Source organism: Halteromyces radiatus (genome assembly GCF_025201355.1).
Source record: "Halteromyces radiatus strain CBS 162.75 chromosome Unknown BX664scaffold_6, whole genome shotgun sequence".
Classification (NCBI taxonomy): domain Eukaryota; kingdom Fungi; phylum Mucoromycota; class Mucoromycetes; order Mucorales; family Cunninghamellaceae; genus Halteromyces; species Halteromyces radiatus.
Window position 1 is genome coordinate 935,315 of NW_026251692.1, and position 14,926 is coordinate 950,240.

Here is a 14,926-nt window from a genome sequence, read left to right on the forward strand (position 1 = left end):
CTTCTCATGAGACATAGAACACAAAAAAAAAAAAAAAAAAGGAATACTGTATAATAGGAAAATTGTCATAGAAGATGCAGATCACATCCACAACTACTTCATGACGAAAGATCTTGGATAAGAGATGAACATATTGAATAAATTGGAGTCCATCCATGGTAGAACAACCTTTTATAAAATAGAAACAAAGCCGAAAAGAGGGGATATTCAATAAATACTTTATTTCAAAATCATAATAAAACAGGATAATAAAAAAGAAATTAGACTAAACTAAGTGAGAGAGAGAAGGGAGGCGATCCAACTAATAAACATATATATATCTAACTAAGATCGTCGTCGTCTTTTACGACCATCATCACTTTCACTAGCAGAGCCTGAAGAGGAGGATGAATAGCTTGGAGAGCGTCTTCGTCTTGAAGATCTTTTGCCACGATCACTGTCACTTGCCGATGAACCCGATGATGCTGATGATGCTGATGATGCTGATGATGATACTGAGACACTTCTTCTACGTTTCGTTGTTGTTGTTCGTCGACGTCGATGCTTATCGTCATCTGAATCACTGTTGCTATCAGTATCAGTACGGCTACTGGCACTGTCAGAAGAAGGAGTAGGTGACCGTCGTCGTCGTCGTCGTCGATCGTCACTTCTTCGATAATATCTGTCATCTTCCTTTCGTCTTCTGTCACTACGGCGAGCTTCCCTTTCACGTCGTTCGTATCGTTCCATCTTTTCTTCCAAATCACGTTGCCGTTTTTCAATGCGTTCTTGTTTCCTTTGCTCTTGTAATTCCCGATCAAATGCTTGCCCTTCTACATGATCTTCCTGTCGTATTCCAAATGCTTTCGCAAACTTGATATTTTCTTCATTTTTGGCAGCTTGTAATAAATGGGTTTCATGTTCTTGTAAACTATATTTTAAAAATACATTTATATATGAGATGATGAATGAGTTTTTTTTTTTTTTTTTTTTGTGATTATTTACCTTTTAGCTTCTCGAGGTTTCATTTGATCCAAACGTTCCATTAAAGATTGTCGATGTTCATCCACTTTGGTATCAATCTCATCATCATTGAGACTATTAGAAAATATATATAAAAAAAGAAGTTAAGTTGGGCTCTAATATTTTGAAAAAGCAATTACACTTACCCATCATCTTCTAGTTTTAAACGTAGTTCCATACATTCCACTTCTATCTTTCGTTTCAAGTCATGAAGTAAGAGTTCTTTGTTAGGTTGTTTGGCAGTAGGAGGAGGGCCTCGAATATCTTCATCCCTTCGTTGTTGTTTTTGAATAGGTGGAGGTTTCACATGAGATAAGTTGCGCACAACATAACCATTTGTACCTATATAAAAAGTAAAGAAAGTATTATAGGTTAACATACTGATCTTTTATCAAGAAAGTATATCTATACACATAAATGAAATATATATATATATATATATATATATTACCTGAACCACGAGGAGTTGTTAATCCAATACCGTTATACATATCAAATATAAATATATAAAAGATATCAATTGAAAAAGAAAGAAAGAAAAAAAAAAGTTTTCAAAAAAGGGAAAGAATATATGCCTGCGGTAGGAAAAGTCACAACTACGTTATCCAATAATAAAAACGCTGGCGGCATTTGAATGATCCAGATACACTCTTTTTTCTTTTGCTCTATCATAACTGGACAGTTTCTTCTTTTTTTTTTTTTTTGCCTCTAGCTCTCTTTCTTTTTTTTTTGTGTTTACTTATACCATGAATATTGATGACATCTTCAAGGTAATGGAATAACCAAATATTATATGTTAAACAATATTATCAAAAGAAAGGACGGAAAAGGAAGGAAGAGAAGTCTTACTTCAATTCATGTTTATTTAACATTATTTTCTCTTTCTATTTTGTTATGATAGATCCCTGCGATCCCTAGCGGTCGTAACAAGAGAAAAATGCCAGCTACACCCGATGTTGATTTTTTGGACAAGTATCAATCTAATCAAATTCAAAACGACAAGTTTGAAGGATACAGTGATTCAAAGGGAAAAAGACGCGCGGTTGATGTAGACGATAGCATTGATGACAGTGAATTCAAAGCAGAAGCCGATGATCAATTTATTTGGAATGATAATGATGAAGAAGGACGATTTTTTGGTGGTGGTTTAACAGATGAACAAAGCAAACTTTTGGAATTAGTGGATCAATTCGATGACGATGAACAGGTACAACATACATCATAATTTGGAAAAATTGACACTGATTTTTTTTTTAAAGGACGATGGAATCAATGTGACCTCTGTAAAACGGATGATTTTGAAGTTTGAAAAGGCCATCAACAAGAATCAAGAATTACGAATGAGATATAGCAATGAACCAAAAAAGTTTATGGAATCCGAAGCTGATCTCGATGAAGAAATCAAAAATCTACTGGTCCTGACACAAGCTCCCCATCTATATCCCGAATTAGTCAAGTTAAATAGTGTACCATCCTTAATGTCTCTCCTCAGTCATGAAAACACTGATATTACTATTGATGCAATTGATTTGATCAGTGAATGGTTGGATGAAGATGTTGGCATTGTTGCTGGAGGGAATGAAGATGCAGATGATGAACAGGAAGAACGATCAGAAGCTGCTACTAATGGTATCAAGGTTTTGATGGATTCTTTGGTATGTGTTATATAAAGAAAACCTATTATTTGAATAAGAGACACTCAATAGGATTATATTATTCTATCTGTTTTTTTTTTAACTATGTTAATATAGTTGGAAAATGAATTATTGGAATTACTAGTACAGAACTTGGATCGATTGGATGAAAATGAAGAAGGCGATCGACAAGGCGTATTCAAGATACTGAGCATTTTTGAAAATCTACTTTCTTTGGATCCTGAATTGGCTAAACGCATTACATTACAGACTCAATTGGTGCCATGGTTATTGAAGCGAATACAATCAAAGGAATTTGATTCCAACCGTGGATATGCAAGTGAACTCATCTCTATTCTACTCCAAAAAGATCATGGTACAAAACCAGGATAGATCATCATCTTTTTTTTTTTTAACTCATTTTATTTTTGATTCTTTCTCTTTGTTCTAGATGTACGAATGAAATTCTGTGAATTGGATGCTGTGGATATTTTATTGCGTGTTTCTTCGGTAAGTGACATTATATCTCTTTTTTTCTGTTCTATATATCTAATTTTATGAATATATTCTTGTCATTTAGGTATACAAACGCAAGGATCCCAAAGAAGAAGATGAAACAGAAATGTTGGAAAATTTTTTCAATGCAATGATTTCTCTTTTGAATGAAGAAAAAGCCAAAACATTATTCCTAGAAGGGGAAGGAATTGAATTGATGCTGATCATGTTGAAGTAAGTTATTTGGTTTTAGAAGTGATGTATTTCAAAAAAAAAAAAAAAAAAAGTTAATGGTTTTTAAATTTGTTATATTTTATAGGGAAAAGACTTTGGCAAGGATTCGAGCTGTCAAGGTCCTGAATTATGCTTTGTCTGGTAGTGATGATGCTGCACATGCCAACTGTACCCGATTTGTAGATGCTATGGGACTGAAAGCACTCTTCCCATTGTTTATGGGCAAGGTAATATTCCTTTTTTTTTTTTTTTTTTATGCATAGATGACCGACGTTTTCTCATATTGACTTGCTTTTTTTTTCTGTATAGGGTAACAAAAAATTGAAAAAGATCCACAAATCATTTGTCGAATCGGAGGATGAGGAACATATTTTATGTATTATATTATCCATGCTGCGACATTTATCATGTGACGATATACAACGATTGCGATTGCTAAACAAATTCACAGAGGATGATTATGAAAAGGTGGATAGGTTAGTAGAGATGAAACAATATTACGAAGAACGGGATCAACAAGTACGCAAAGCAATTCAACGTGATATTGAACAACTGGAACAAGAAGACGAACTGGATGAATTGATGGAAGAAGAATTCTATTTACGACGACTGGATGCTGGTCTCTTTGTCTTGCAACGAGTATGCCTTGTTTTGGGAGCTTTATATGCGGAAAACAAAGGTGTGGGTGCCAAGGTAGATCTTTTATTGGGACGTCAAGGATTAGACCGTTCAAGTATCATGGATGTTATTGAAGAAGAAACCGCTGTATTGGCTGACTTTGTTCACCTGCGCAAGGTAGCGATGGGGGCAACAACGAATCCTTCACAACAACCACAACAACAACAACAACAAAATGACAGCAATCATATGGATTAACAGTAAAACCTTGGCTTTGAATAGGATGAGCAAGATTCATTCAAGAATGGAATTATGTACATAGACTTTGGATATCTTTTACAAGTTGATATTAGTTTAGTATTATTATTGAATCTAGACAATAATTTACAAACAATACAATAAAGAACATTTCTTTTATATATATATTTTATGTAATCGTCATTAAAAAGAATATTATGTATCACCGTGATTATTTTTGTATAAACCATTATCTATCATAATTGAACCATCCAACATCATGCAATCATCTCTGAATCATCATACTACTATATTACCATCAATTGACAACAACAACAACAAAAAAAAAAAAAAAAAAAAAAAAAAAGGAAGCTAATATCCTTTTTCGCATTCATAAAAACAAAATCAGTCTTCTACACAATAAATGAGTCATCGTTTATTTATTGTCAATAATCATACAAATAAAACAAGAATCTTTTTTTCAAAAATTCAGTTAAATAATAATAACTATTCTATGATACACTAGTCTATCCAATGGAATAAATCATCATTGAGCCCACACTTGTCTAAACATATCAGCAAATTGTTTCATTTCTGAAGAGCAATCACTTTCAGCACGCTTCTGAAGGGCAAATGGCATCTATACAAAAGAGTTAGAATTGACATGGTAAGCTGAATGTTTTCGACATAACTTTTATATATTATTATCTAACCTTTTCTTGTAAATAGGAAATACGGTTTTTATGACTTGGATGAGTACTTGCAAACTCAGGGATTCCACGAGCAGTACCGGAAGCTTCCATTCGACGCCAGACATTGACAGCTTGTGTAGGATCAAAACATGCCTGAGCCATCAATTCCAATCCCATAGTATCAGCTTCTCTTTCACATTTTCTAGAGAATGGTTTCAACATCATTAGGTTCATGGTCAAATGGTTGAAGAAGAGTCGAGGATCAATACCAAAGAATAATAGACCAAATTGTATCGCCAGGAGTACCTTTTCAAAACTGAAGCGTTCTGAACTATGTCGAGCTACTTGATGAGAGATTTCATGTCCTAGAACTGCCGCCATACCATCTTCATTCTCTACTACAGGAAGTATACCAGTGAATACAAACACCTTACCGCCAGGTAATACAAAGGCACTACATAAGAAGAAAAAAAAGATACTTTTGAGTTTTTTCCTTTTCCCTTTTGGTACTTCATTATCTTTTGATTTATTTTCAACTTACTTTTGTTCAGGAGAGTCAATGACATAGAATTCCCAAGCAACATTATCCATACCAGAAACACGGATTAACCGTTTGGCTACACGACTGACGAATTGAGTATAAGGATGGTGTCTAGGAAGTATACGGTGACCAAACTGAGCCATGACTCCTGAATAGGCTTCCCGTGCCATAGCTATTACAATGATAGAACAAATGTTGAGTGAGTCTATTTTTTCTTTTTCATTGATATTGTACTAAAGGAAATTACCTTCTTCTTGCTTTGGTGTGACATGCATGAACCGAGTTCTACCACTGATCGGAACCTTTTCTAAATGAGTGATATAATAACCACCAAATAACACTGTGCCTGTACCCATTGTAATCCAGAATCGTAATGAAGTATAAAACGGACCTTGATTACTTCTGAATCGTCGATAGTTGTTAGAGTACCTTGAACCTGGAGTTGTTGTTGGCGGTGTTGGAGGTCGATATTGTACAGGTGGTCGTGGATAAGAAGCAAATTGACGAGTATATACTAGTGGTGTTGTCCATGATGAGCGTTTGCTTGAAGAATATATGGATCGTCGTAAAAAAAAGAGATTCATGTTTGTAAGAGGTGATAATGTTGAGGAAAAAAAAAAAAAAAGAGAAGAAAAGAAAAGAAAAGAAAAGAAAATGTGATCAGCCCTTGCAGTTTTATTCTTTCTTTTTTAAAATAGCGCCGGGATGGATCTGGAGGGAGGGAAAAGAAAAAAAAAAAAAAGAGTAGACAACATTCAAGCGAATCAGAGTAATAGTTTTATTTTTTTAAAGATATTGAATGTAAAAGAAGAAATGGTTTATTATATTGATAGATGATCATTGGATAGAGACTATTTTATAAATTGACGAGGGTTCTTTTTCATTTTCCCTTTGGCTTTTGGTTTCCCTTTTACTTTTTTGCCTTTCTTGTTCTTCTTTTTCTTCCCTTTTCCTTTTAATTTTCGATGTGGTTGTCGATACGCTTGATTCACATCATCATCATCATATCCTTCATCTTTCATGATACGAAGATACACATAATGTCTTAAAGAAGTAATGTCTTCCAAATTAGGGCCTGGTGTGTACATCGGGCGCATATATCGAAAAGAAGGTAAAGTCAAATTGGCCATGGCTTCTATGTAGGCAGATTCACGTTTGCTTGCAATATCCATCTCTGCCTTGATTTCTTGTCCACGATCAAAATCATACCGAAGTACTGAACCAGGCATCATGATGAATCGACTTTCTATCATATCATTCTTTTTTTCAACATCATCATCATCATCATCATCGTCCGTGAGTTTTTTCTTATGGATCAATTCTGTCAAGGATCTGGTAGATGGGGTTGGTAGAAGAGGATATTTATCACAATCCATCCCTTTAATATCATACATTTTACATTGGGTACTTGTCCAAGCGGATGATCCGTCCATGAATGATGACCAGGAAAGGAACTGCCCGACATGAAGAAGAATTAAAATCATCATCATCATCATCCATAGATAATTTGTTTTTCCTATGTAATTCATGAGTGTCAACTTATTATGGTGATTTGTAACATCAGTCATTGAGCGACAATGATGATGATTTTTTGAGGATACTATGAGCCATTCGAGTAAACTTGTAAATGCAATTGTCCCATACATCAAACAAGGAAACATATCTGATAGGGTGATAGTGTGAGCTGGCCATAATCCAATTCCGGCGGTATGGAAAACCACCCCTACTAATGCTATGGTGGCTGTTTGAATCTCATTTCCTAACATCATCCAGTGAAAAAAAAAAAAAAAAAAAAAAAAAAAAAAAAAGATGTCAGACAAGATAACAATACACTGAGAGATTGCTTTTTTTTTTTTTTTCCTCTACCTGCCAAAAACTGTTGACAACACATACTAGCCCGTTTCCACTGAAGTTGGGAAAATAATGAAGAGAAAAAGGCGATGATAGGAATAAGAACAAGAGTCACTAGTGTAATATGACGCAAGAGAGGATGAAGTATAATATACACTGATCTACCTGTCAAATCATCCCATATTAATTGTGCATGTAATCTTCGTAACCATGTCCAAGGTTGAGGGAGTTCATCATAATACATCATGGTATTTACATACTCTACATCATCCGCTTCAACAGAAGATAGTCGATCATATACTACTTTTTTGTAATTCTTCATTAGATGATGAACATATTGGAATTTAGAGAAAAAGGTTGGTTTTTCATATTGAATCATTGGTGTCTCTCCCTCCACTAGAAAAAAAAAAAAAAAAGACTGATCAATCCTCTTTTTCTTTCCTTTTTTTTTTTTTTTTTTTTTTTTTTTTTTTTTTTAATCATTCATCATATTAACTTACAATCGGGATGATGAGTGTATTCAAAAACCCAGGCAGAAACAGTACTTTTAGCTCCTGCCATACATGTGACTTCTTGTTGAGCACCATCAGCAAGAGGTAAAGGTTGATAGTGACTACTGAGATAGCATCCTCTTTGATGTAAAAGTCGAAATCGAGTTGTCAATGCATGGATAGGTTCATCACTATCAGTGTCGTAACCATCATCATCCTCCACGATACGAATCCACCATAAATCATTGCCATCATTCACCACAGAAGGGTCGCCGTACGATCTATTCCAAATAGATAAACCAGATATAAGGATCATCTTAGATATATTCTCTCTCTCTCTTTCCTTCTTTTTTTAATATATATATACTTACGTTACTTCATAGAAACCATCACCTGAATGGATGGGTGCATTTTGATCATGAGAATGTAATTTACGAGTGGATGCGTAATGTTCCAACTTGAAAGCATAGTTGTTGCGAAGATAATCGGGAGGTCCATCATATATTTTACCATCTACCTTTTGTATCACCCAAATATTATTTAAATCTTCGTAGGGATATACCGTTACTTGATTCTCTGTATATATCATCATAGAAGTTGATATATTATATAAGAAAAAAAAGTTTGTAAGTAAAATACTGATTAATCATCATCATTCAACGACATAACTTTTTTTTTTTTTTGGATGTTGACATGCTTACGATGACTTCCAGATTCAAATATTTTATTGTCAGAATGAAGATAGCCGTTGTTCGTCCCAACATGCTTTAATACTACATGTGATCCAAAAGCAACAGCTTGATGATAAAAAAATAGATTCATATTAGTGGTATGTATTAACAATCACAAATATATATATATATATATATATATATAAATCTTACATTGTTGAACAGGATCAAATGTGTTTCCCTTTAAAGAATAACGAAGATCAGATGCTAAAAATAGATCATGATCACCTGCACCAGGGATTTTTTGAAAATGACATTGAAATAATAAAACATAAACAATCATAGGTAATATCAGTAAAGTTAGACATTGTACACCTATGTATACCATTGATTGTTTCTAGGAGATATTCATCATAGAAATAAAGAGAAAAAAAATTCAGTGATGGTTTTTTTTTAAAAAAAAAAAAAAAAAGGAAAAAGAAAAAGAAAAAGAGAAGGCTAAATGATTGATTACCATTGGAGTAGCAGGATCACCTATTTTTTGCCACCATTCATAAATGGCAATAACGAGGAAAAAAGCGATCGTAGTACCACCTTGCCATTTTGTACATAAAGCGCAACCGAGCAATATACCTGTCAAACATTGCCGACTTGTTCTATATTGTTATCCATTGAAAGAATGTGTTTAGACTATATAGTAAAAATAAAAAAAGAGGAAATCATTCTCTTACACTGTTGGTTGGGAATAAAAGAAACTACAACCAGCAAAGCAACAAAACAGTATGCATAGAGGGTTTTCAGAAATATATCTTGATTGGATCACCATGCTATTCTCTTGATGATGAAAAAAAAAAATGAATTGATTTCATTTCAATATGCTGGATAATCCTTTTATTTTTACCTAATAACAGAAAACTTGATGTTAAAAGAGCAGTTGTATGTGATCGACCGAGAATACAGATAAGTGTATAAATGGCTGGAATAGTAAGAGCACTGATGATCATCGTCCAATATCTTAATGTTGCTAATGGAAACTCTTTCAATATTCTGTGTATTAAAAAAAAAAAAAAAGATCATCATATTGTGAATCGATTGAAAATATGAAAAGGATTCAATAAATAATAATAATAATAAAAAAAAAGGAAACTTACTGGCCAGCATATAAGATGGACTCATTACCATGATAACCAGTCAGTTTTGCTAAACTAGTATACATCAAGGTAGCCAATGGAGGTGATGATCCAATATAAAATTGTTTTCTTAAAGTCCAATTGATTTGTTGAGCTAAAATCAATTCACTTTGACTATGAATGGATGGATGATTATCAATCATTGTCCCCACCTTTTTTTTTTTTTTTTTTTCTTACGTGATAAACTGTGGTACACCTGAATGCCATAGACGTATGATCAAAGCAAATAGAAACAAGAAAATAAGATAAATGGGATGTAAAATAACCTGTGATGAATTATGATGATGGGAGGTAGATGATAATTTCTTTTCCTTTAGATGGTGTATATCATCTTCCTTCTTTTTGTTATGATCCAAAACATCTATTTTACTTTGAGTTGTATTGACTAAAATATCAGTTGTATTATGTCGATATCTCAATGAGAACATGATGTTTCAATAAAGTATTGAAAGGAATAGTATCCAATAAGAAAAAAAATAATAAGAAAAAGAAATGAATGGGAAAAGTGTTATTAAGTTCGAATATGTAAAATGTCTTTCATACCAAAAAAAAAAAAAAAAAAAAAAAAAAAAATGTTGCCTAAATGGGAATGAGAGGAGACCAATTTTGGACATGTCAAATATATAAGAGATGAAAAATACCAAACATTCTTTTCTTTGAACAAAACGGTTTTTCAATTTGAACATCAACCGAAAAATCATCTCATGATAAAATTTTACAGAGAAAATAAAATCATTGAATTGGAGAAGATCATTGGGCTTTGACGAGATATACCAACACTACATCGGTGTTTGAAAACAGTCAGTGTTGGTTTCTTTCTTTTTTTATCCCCTCCTTTTTCTCTCACTCTCTCTTTTCCTTTTGTACATTTTGAAAAACTTCTTTTCTTTCTTTCTTTCTTCCTTTTTTTTCTTTCTTTCTTTTTCTTTTATTTACTGATTTATATCATTGTCTTTACTTCTTGTTCTTGACAAAGAAGTAAGCAACTCATTAACTTTCTTTCATTGTCATTCAAACATTGCTATACCACTTCGACCTCTCCTCTACTTTTTTTTTTATCATCAAAAAACATAAAGGTAATCTACTTCCTTTTTTTTAAAGTATATCTTTATTATTAAACTTATTGACCTTATTTTCTTCCTCTTTTATATATATATATATATATATATAATTAGAATTATTAGAATACATATATATATATTATGTCTACCGTCACACGTCGAAGAGTGGGAGCTAGTGGTTCCTCCAATCATCCTGAAGATATAAATGACAACAGTAACAACAACAACAATAATAATAACAACAACAATAGTAACAGTCAAAAGCATATTGATTCACCATCCTCTGAAAAGAAAATAGCCTTTGATCCTCGTGATCTAGATGAATCCAAAGCCAATCCCAAACTTACTTTGATGGAAGAAGTATTATTATTAGGACTCAAGGATAAGCAAGTAAGTATGTCCGACACTATATGAACTCCCATCTTACTCTTTATTATCATTATTATTATTATTGTATTGTACAAAGGGTTATCTCTCGTTTTGGAATGACAGCATTAGTTACGCACTACGTGGATGTATTGTTATGGAACTTGCTTTCCGAGGTCGTATTGCAATGGTGAAGGATCCCAACCGACGAAAATATCCATTATCGGATCGACATATTGAAGTCATCAATGACAAACTGACTGGTGAAGTTTTATTGGATGAAGCCTTGAAAATGATGAAAGTTAGTGAAAAGATGAGTGTGGCTAGTTGGATTGATCTGATGAGTGGTAAGTATTAAAAAAAAAAACAAGAATATAACCTTGTTATTCTAGTTGTAATCTTTCTTTCTTTCTTTCTTTCTTTTTTTTTATAGGTGAAACTTGGAATGTAATGAAGATTGGATATCAATTAAAACAAGTACGTGAACGATTGGCAAAAGGTTTGGTGGACAAGGGAGTATTACGTACAGAAAAACGCAACTTTTTACTATTCGATATGGCAACCCATCCTGTGGCGGACACGGCAGTCAAAGGAAATTTGATCAAATTGGTATGTATGATGTTGACCACACACGTATCTCCTAACGCCATTGAAGCCGTCACCGATATCCCTTTTGCTTACCTACGTGCGATTGCCATGATCTGTGCTGCCTATGCTGCTAACGTTTTGGAAAATGCTCTGCTATATTTGGAACCTGATTCACGGGAACATGCTTTCAACAAAGTAGATGAACTTATGAACGATTATTCTACTTGGCCTTTTGCTGGTGAAGGTGCGAAACTAGATATACCTACTGGAAAAGAATTATCTTTGGAAGTCATTGCAAGTGTTTTGAATGTATTGACTAAAATGGATGCTATAGTAAGTGTTTAAAAAAAATCTAAATTGTATGAAGTCATCATTCACTTTTCTTTCTGTTTTTATTAGCTTTGAAATAAATCATTATTCCTGTCTGTATTCTCAACAAATATCATAGCCTTTGACTTTCTTCCAACTTTTTTTTTTTTTGCTATCTGTTTATACATTTATACATCTCTTTTCTTCATCAGTTCCCTTTTTTTTTTATATATCTTCTATACTCTTCTTATCCCCAGCTCTCTTTCTCTTTCACACACATTTCGCTACAAAAATTTACTTTTCTTTTATTATTCTTATTATTCTTATTCTTATTTACCATAAACAACCTATCCTTTTTTCTTTCTTGTCTTCCTCTCTACCACTATATGCGATATGTTTATTTATTTTCCTCTTTTTTACTTCTTTTCAATAAAAATAACATCACTTCATTTGTATCTGGTATTTTATTTTATTGTTTTTTCCGGAATTGAATGACCATCATTGAAGGGTCGTCCATCTATCAAGTATGCTTTCTATTCTGTATATCAAATACATATTCTTTTGATGATCTCTAAAAGATGGATGAAAAAAAAAAAAAACAATAATCTGGATCTGAACCTTTTTTTTCAAAGAATGATATGTCATGTATAAAGTAGGAAATATTCTGTATTTATTTTCATCATCTTGAATGATTTATTCTCTAATACTTATATACATCCTTGCCATGTAAGGTTTATCAGAAAAAAAAAACAGAAAGTCACTGCATCATAAAAACAAGATCATCTGTCTATTTGTGTATTCCTATCCTATCATGATGAACACCATAACTTCAAGTGATGAGATACAAAAAAAAAAAAATAGTTCTTCACTCTATGTGAAGGTTGTTTATTAATATTGTAAGCCGAGGGAGGGTATCAATGTATAGATACATATGTAAAAAACAACAACAACATGGATAACTAAAATAAAAATAACAAGACTGATGGTAATAATAAAGATCAATCTGTTCTAATTCTATCAGTTGCTGTAGGACAATAGAAATCTTCATCTTCTTTATAATCTAAAGTGGTATACTTTTTAGCCTTGGGTAAAAATAATTCTTTCCATAAAGCCTTAAAAATAAACAACGACAGAGATGAGTATGAGATTTTACATTGACATCAACACTAGGTATATCTTTATTTTTTTTTCTAATTGTTACCTTTGAAAAGAAGCGGTGAGCATTGATATTTGGATGATAGCCATCCAAGTTACTAAAGAAAGAAGAAGAAAAAAAAAAAACAGGGATAAGTATGTAATATTTTGTCATTCTATCTGCAACCTTCTCCTTAAAAGCCAACATAGATACAACTTTTTTTTTTTTTTTAAAAAAAAAAAAAACATTACCTAATAGCAGTTGGAGGGATGGATTTAATATTGAGGGGGAAAGGTTGATATACCACAGTAAAAGAATCAGAGCCGAGAGTACCATCAGGACCATATTCCTTAGCAACGCTTTGTAAAATTTTGTTGAATCTGTCGACATGAAGTCCAATATCGATTTTTCCCAAGCCAGGTAATCGACAACACATGCATTCAAAAAGTTGAGGATCTGTTTTTTGATCTTGAAAGTATTTTCTGTATCCAGGTTGCTTGTCAGTTAATCCAATGATTTGCTCTGTATGAACAAGTCCAACTAGAATATATATATTATTATTTTTTTAAAAAAAAAAAAATTAAAAAAAAAGTGATGCTACCTATATATATCGTATTTACCTATATTAATGACCGCATGATCTACTTTTTCTTTCAAACGAGCCAAACCAGCGCGAATATTCTTTTCATAGTTAGCAGCTCGATAGTCAGGCATACAAGAGACAGAAATATCGTTGGTACCAATAAAGATATTAATGAGTTTCCAGTTTTGACTTTGAGATGAATCGACACCAATGTATTTACTAATATAATCGACTTGTTCTTCAATAGTATTACTGACAGCTGAAGGAATAGCAGCATTCAATTGATCTTGTTCAAATCTTTCAAAGGAAGAAAAAAAAAAAAGAAAAGAAAAGGAAGAGAGTAAGAAATTGAATGAGATAAAAAAAAAAAAAAAAGACGGAGACTGAAATGAAGGCAATGCAAAACTAAACTTACTCATGAGGATAAGTTAAACAGAAAAAGGTTTCTAAAAAGGAAAAGATGAGATATAAATGAATATAGATTATTATGATTTATGATCCCTTACTTTCACAGAGTGGCAATTGTCTTACGCCAGTGGAACTTCCAAATAAATCGGAAGAATAATGTTTGATATAATTGGCAATGGAAGATGCACCAGGATCCTATTTATGTCAAGAGTGTTAACAGGATGATTGATCGATGATAATAGAATAATAATTATCTTACCCCACCACTTAGCCAACTTAATCCTCGATATTGTTTAAAATCATCTTCAGTAACAAATTCAGAATCGATATTCATTGCAGCCACTCCTGCAGTAATACTTGAGATGAAAAGTGTTAATAATATGTCTTCATTTTCTCTTCTTAATTTACCTATCTCCAATGCTAGCAATGACTTTAATATGACTTGGATGAAGATAATGAACATTTTTAGGAGGCTGGATATCATCTGGGACAGAACAATCATTAATATCGGAGGCTGATGCCACATGGATAAGAACAATAACAAACAAGACTAAAAAGGTGGTAAATAACATGGTTTTTATACAAGAGAAGAAAAGAAATAAAAAAAAAAAAGAAAAGAAACAACTTCAGTTTTTATAAGTATTATAGAATCAAGGAGTGAGAAATATAGAAAGTTTTGTTGGATCAAAGAAGAAAAATAGGAGACGAAAAGCGCCCTCAAAGTGAAAAGATCAAGGTACAGACAACAAGGAGGTTTTATGCTTGAGCGTACCATTTTTTTTTAAAGGTGAACTCTTATATAATACATTGTTAAATCATT

The 14,926-nt window shown here is 32.7% G+C and overlaps 6 protein-coding genes across 6 annotated transcripts; 2 read left to right on the forward strand and 4 right to left on the reverse strand.

Moving 5' to 3' along the window:
- Window positions 1-197: 197 nt before the first annotated feature.
- BX664DRAFT_337807 (uncharacterized protein) lies at window positions 198-1,515 on the reverse strand. Its single transcript, XM_051546304.1, has 4 exons — window positions 1,454-1,515; window positions 1,149-1,344; window positions 985-1,077; window positions 198-910 (listed from the first exon to the last, which is right to left on the reverse strand). The coding sequence occupies exons 1-4, from the start codon at window positions 1,491-1,493 to the stop codon at window positions 325-327; spliced, it is 915 nt and encodes a 304-aa protein (XP_051398212.1). The 5' UTR covers window positions 1,494-1,515; the 3' UTR covers window positions 198-324.
- Window positions 1,516-1,697: 182 nt separating this feature from the next.
- On the forward strand, window positions 1,698-4,413 carry BX664DRAFT_173003 (Catenin-beta-like protein). Its single transcript, XM_051539995.1, has 7 exons — window positions 1,698-1,772; window positions 1,904-2,657; window positions 2,754-3,012; window positions 3,088-3,146; window positions 3,217-3,365; window positions 3,451-3,592; window positions 3,675-4,413. The coding sequence occupies exons 2-7, from the start codon at window positions 2,196-2,198 to the stop codon at window positions 4,239-4,241; spliced, it is 1,638 nt and encodes a 545-aa protein (XP_051398213.1). The 5' UTR covers window positions 1,698-1,772; window positions 1,904-2,195; the 3' UTR covers window positions 4,242-4,413.
- A 511-nt stretch (window positions 4,414-4,924) lies between these two features.
- On the reverse strand, window positions 4,925-5,623 carry BX664DRAFT_266218 (peptidase M48; the record flags this gene model as incomplete). Its single annotated transcript, XM_051540894.1, has 2 exons — window positions 4,925-5,366; window positions 5,454-5,623. 2 exons carry the CDS (start codon window positions 5,621-5,623, stop codon window positions 4,925-4,927), a joined length of 612 nt encoding a protein of 203 aa, XP_051398214.1.
- A 676-nt stretch (window positions 5,624-6,299) lies between these two features.
- Window positions 6,300-10,084, reverse strand: BX664DRAFT_375325 (uncharacterized protein; the record flags this gene model as incomplete). The annotated part of the gene is made up of 12 exons (XM_051548715.1): window positions 6,300-7,212; window positions 7,320-7,700; window positions 7,805-8,076; window positions 8,167-8,371; window positions 8,497-8,592; window positions 8,680-8,863; window positions 8,981-9,122; window positions 9,198-9,300; window positions 9,368-9,513; window positions 9,618-9,808; window positions 9,834-9,922; window positions 10,027-10,084. 12 exons carry the CDS (start codon window positions 10,082-10,084, stop codon window positions 6,305-6,307), a joined length of 2,775 nt encoding a protein of 924 aa, XP_051398215.1. The 3' UTR covers window positions 6,300-6,304.
- Window positions 10,085-10,515: 431 nt separating this feature from the next.
- BX664DRAFT_337814 (Golgi phosphoprotein 3-domain-containing protein) lies at window positions 10,516-12,381 on the forward strand. The gene is made up of 5 exons (XM_051546305.1): window positions 10,516-10,732; window positions 10,832-11,107; window positions 11,184-11,430; window positions 11,517-12,004; window positions 12,071-12,381. Exons 2-5 carry the CDS (start codon window positions 10,859-10,861, stop codon window positions 12,074-12,076), a joined length of 990 nt encoding a protein of 329 aa, XP_051398216.1. The 5' UTR covers window positions 10,516-10,732; window positions 10,832-10,858; the 3' UTR covers window positions 12,077-12,381.
- Window positions 12,382-12,867: 486 nt separating this feature from the next.
- Window positions 12,868-14,678, reverse strand: BX664DRAFT_387486 (uncharacterized protein; the record flags this gene model as incomplete). Its single annotated transcript, XM_051549389.1, has 8 exons — window positions 12,868-13,092; window positions 13,182-13,233; window positions 13,367-13,655; window positions 13,736-13,995; window positions 14,114-14,144; window positions 14,205-14,301; window positions 14,366-14,462; window positions 14,515-14,678. The coding sequence occupies 8 exons, from the start codon at window positions 14,676-14,678 to the stop codon at window positions 12,979-12,981; spliced, it is 1,104 nt and encodes a 367-aa protein (XP_051398217.1). The 3' UTR covers window positions 12,868-12,978.
- Window positions 14,679-14,926: the final 248 nt, after the last annotated feature.

Bases quoted from the DNA above. Each gene is read 5' to 3' on its own strand.
- BX664DRAFT_337814 (XM_051546305.1), top strand. From the start codon at position 10,859: ATGTCTACCGTCACACGTCGAAGAGTGGGAGCTAGTGGTTCCTCCAAT. The intron at 11,108-11,183 runs GTAAGTATGTCC...TATTGTACAAAG, and splicing joins TAGGACTCAAGGATAAGCAA to GGTTATCTCTCGTTTTGGAA. The intron at 11,431-11,516 runs GTAAGTATTAAA...TTTTTTTTATAG, and splicing joins TTGGATTGATCTGATGAGTG to GTGAAACTTGGAATGTAATG.
- BX664DRAFT_337807 (XM_051546304.1), bottom strand. From the start codon at position 1,493: ATGTATAACGGTATTGGATTAACAACTCCTCGTGGTTCAG. The intron at 1,345-1,453 runs GTAATATATATA...CTTTTTATATAG, and splicing joins AACAACTCCTCGTGGTTCAG to GTACAAATGGTTATGTTGTG. The intron at 911-984 runs GTAAATAATCAC...TTTAAAATATAG, and splicing joins AAACCTCGAGAAGCTAAAAG to TTTACAAGAACATGAAACCC.
- BX664DRAFT_173003 (XM_051539995.1), top strand. From the start codon at position 2,196: ATGACGATGAACAGGTACAACATACATCATAATTTGGAAAAATTGACA. The intron at 3,147-3,216 runs GTAAGTGACATT...CTTGTCATTTAG, and splicing joins TTTTATTGCGTGTTTCTTCG to GTATACAAACGCAAGGATCC. The intron at 3,593-3,674 runs GTAATATTCCTT...TTTTCTGTATAG, and splicing joins TCCCATTGTTTATGGGCAAG to GGTAACAAAAAATTGAAAAA.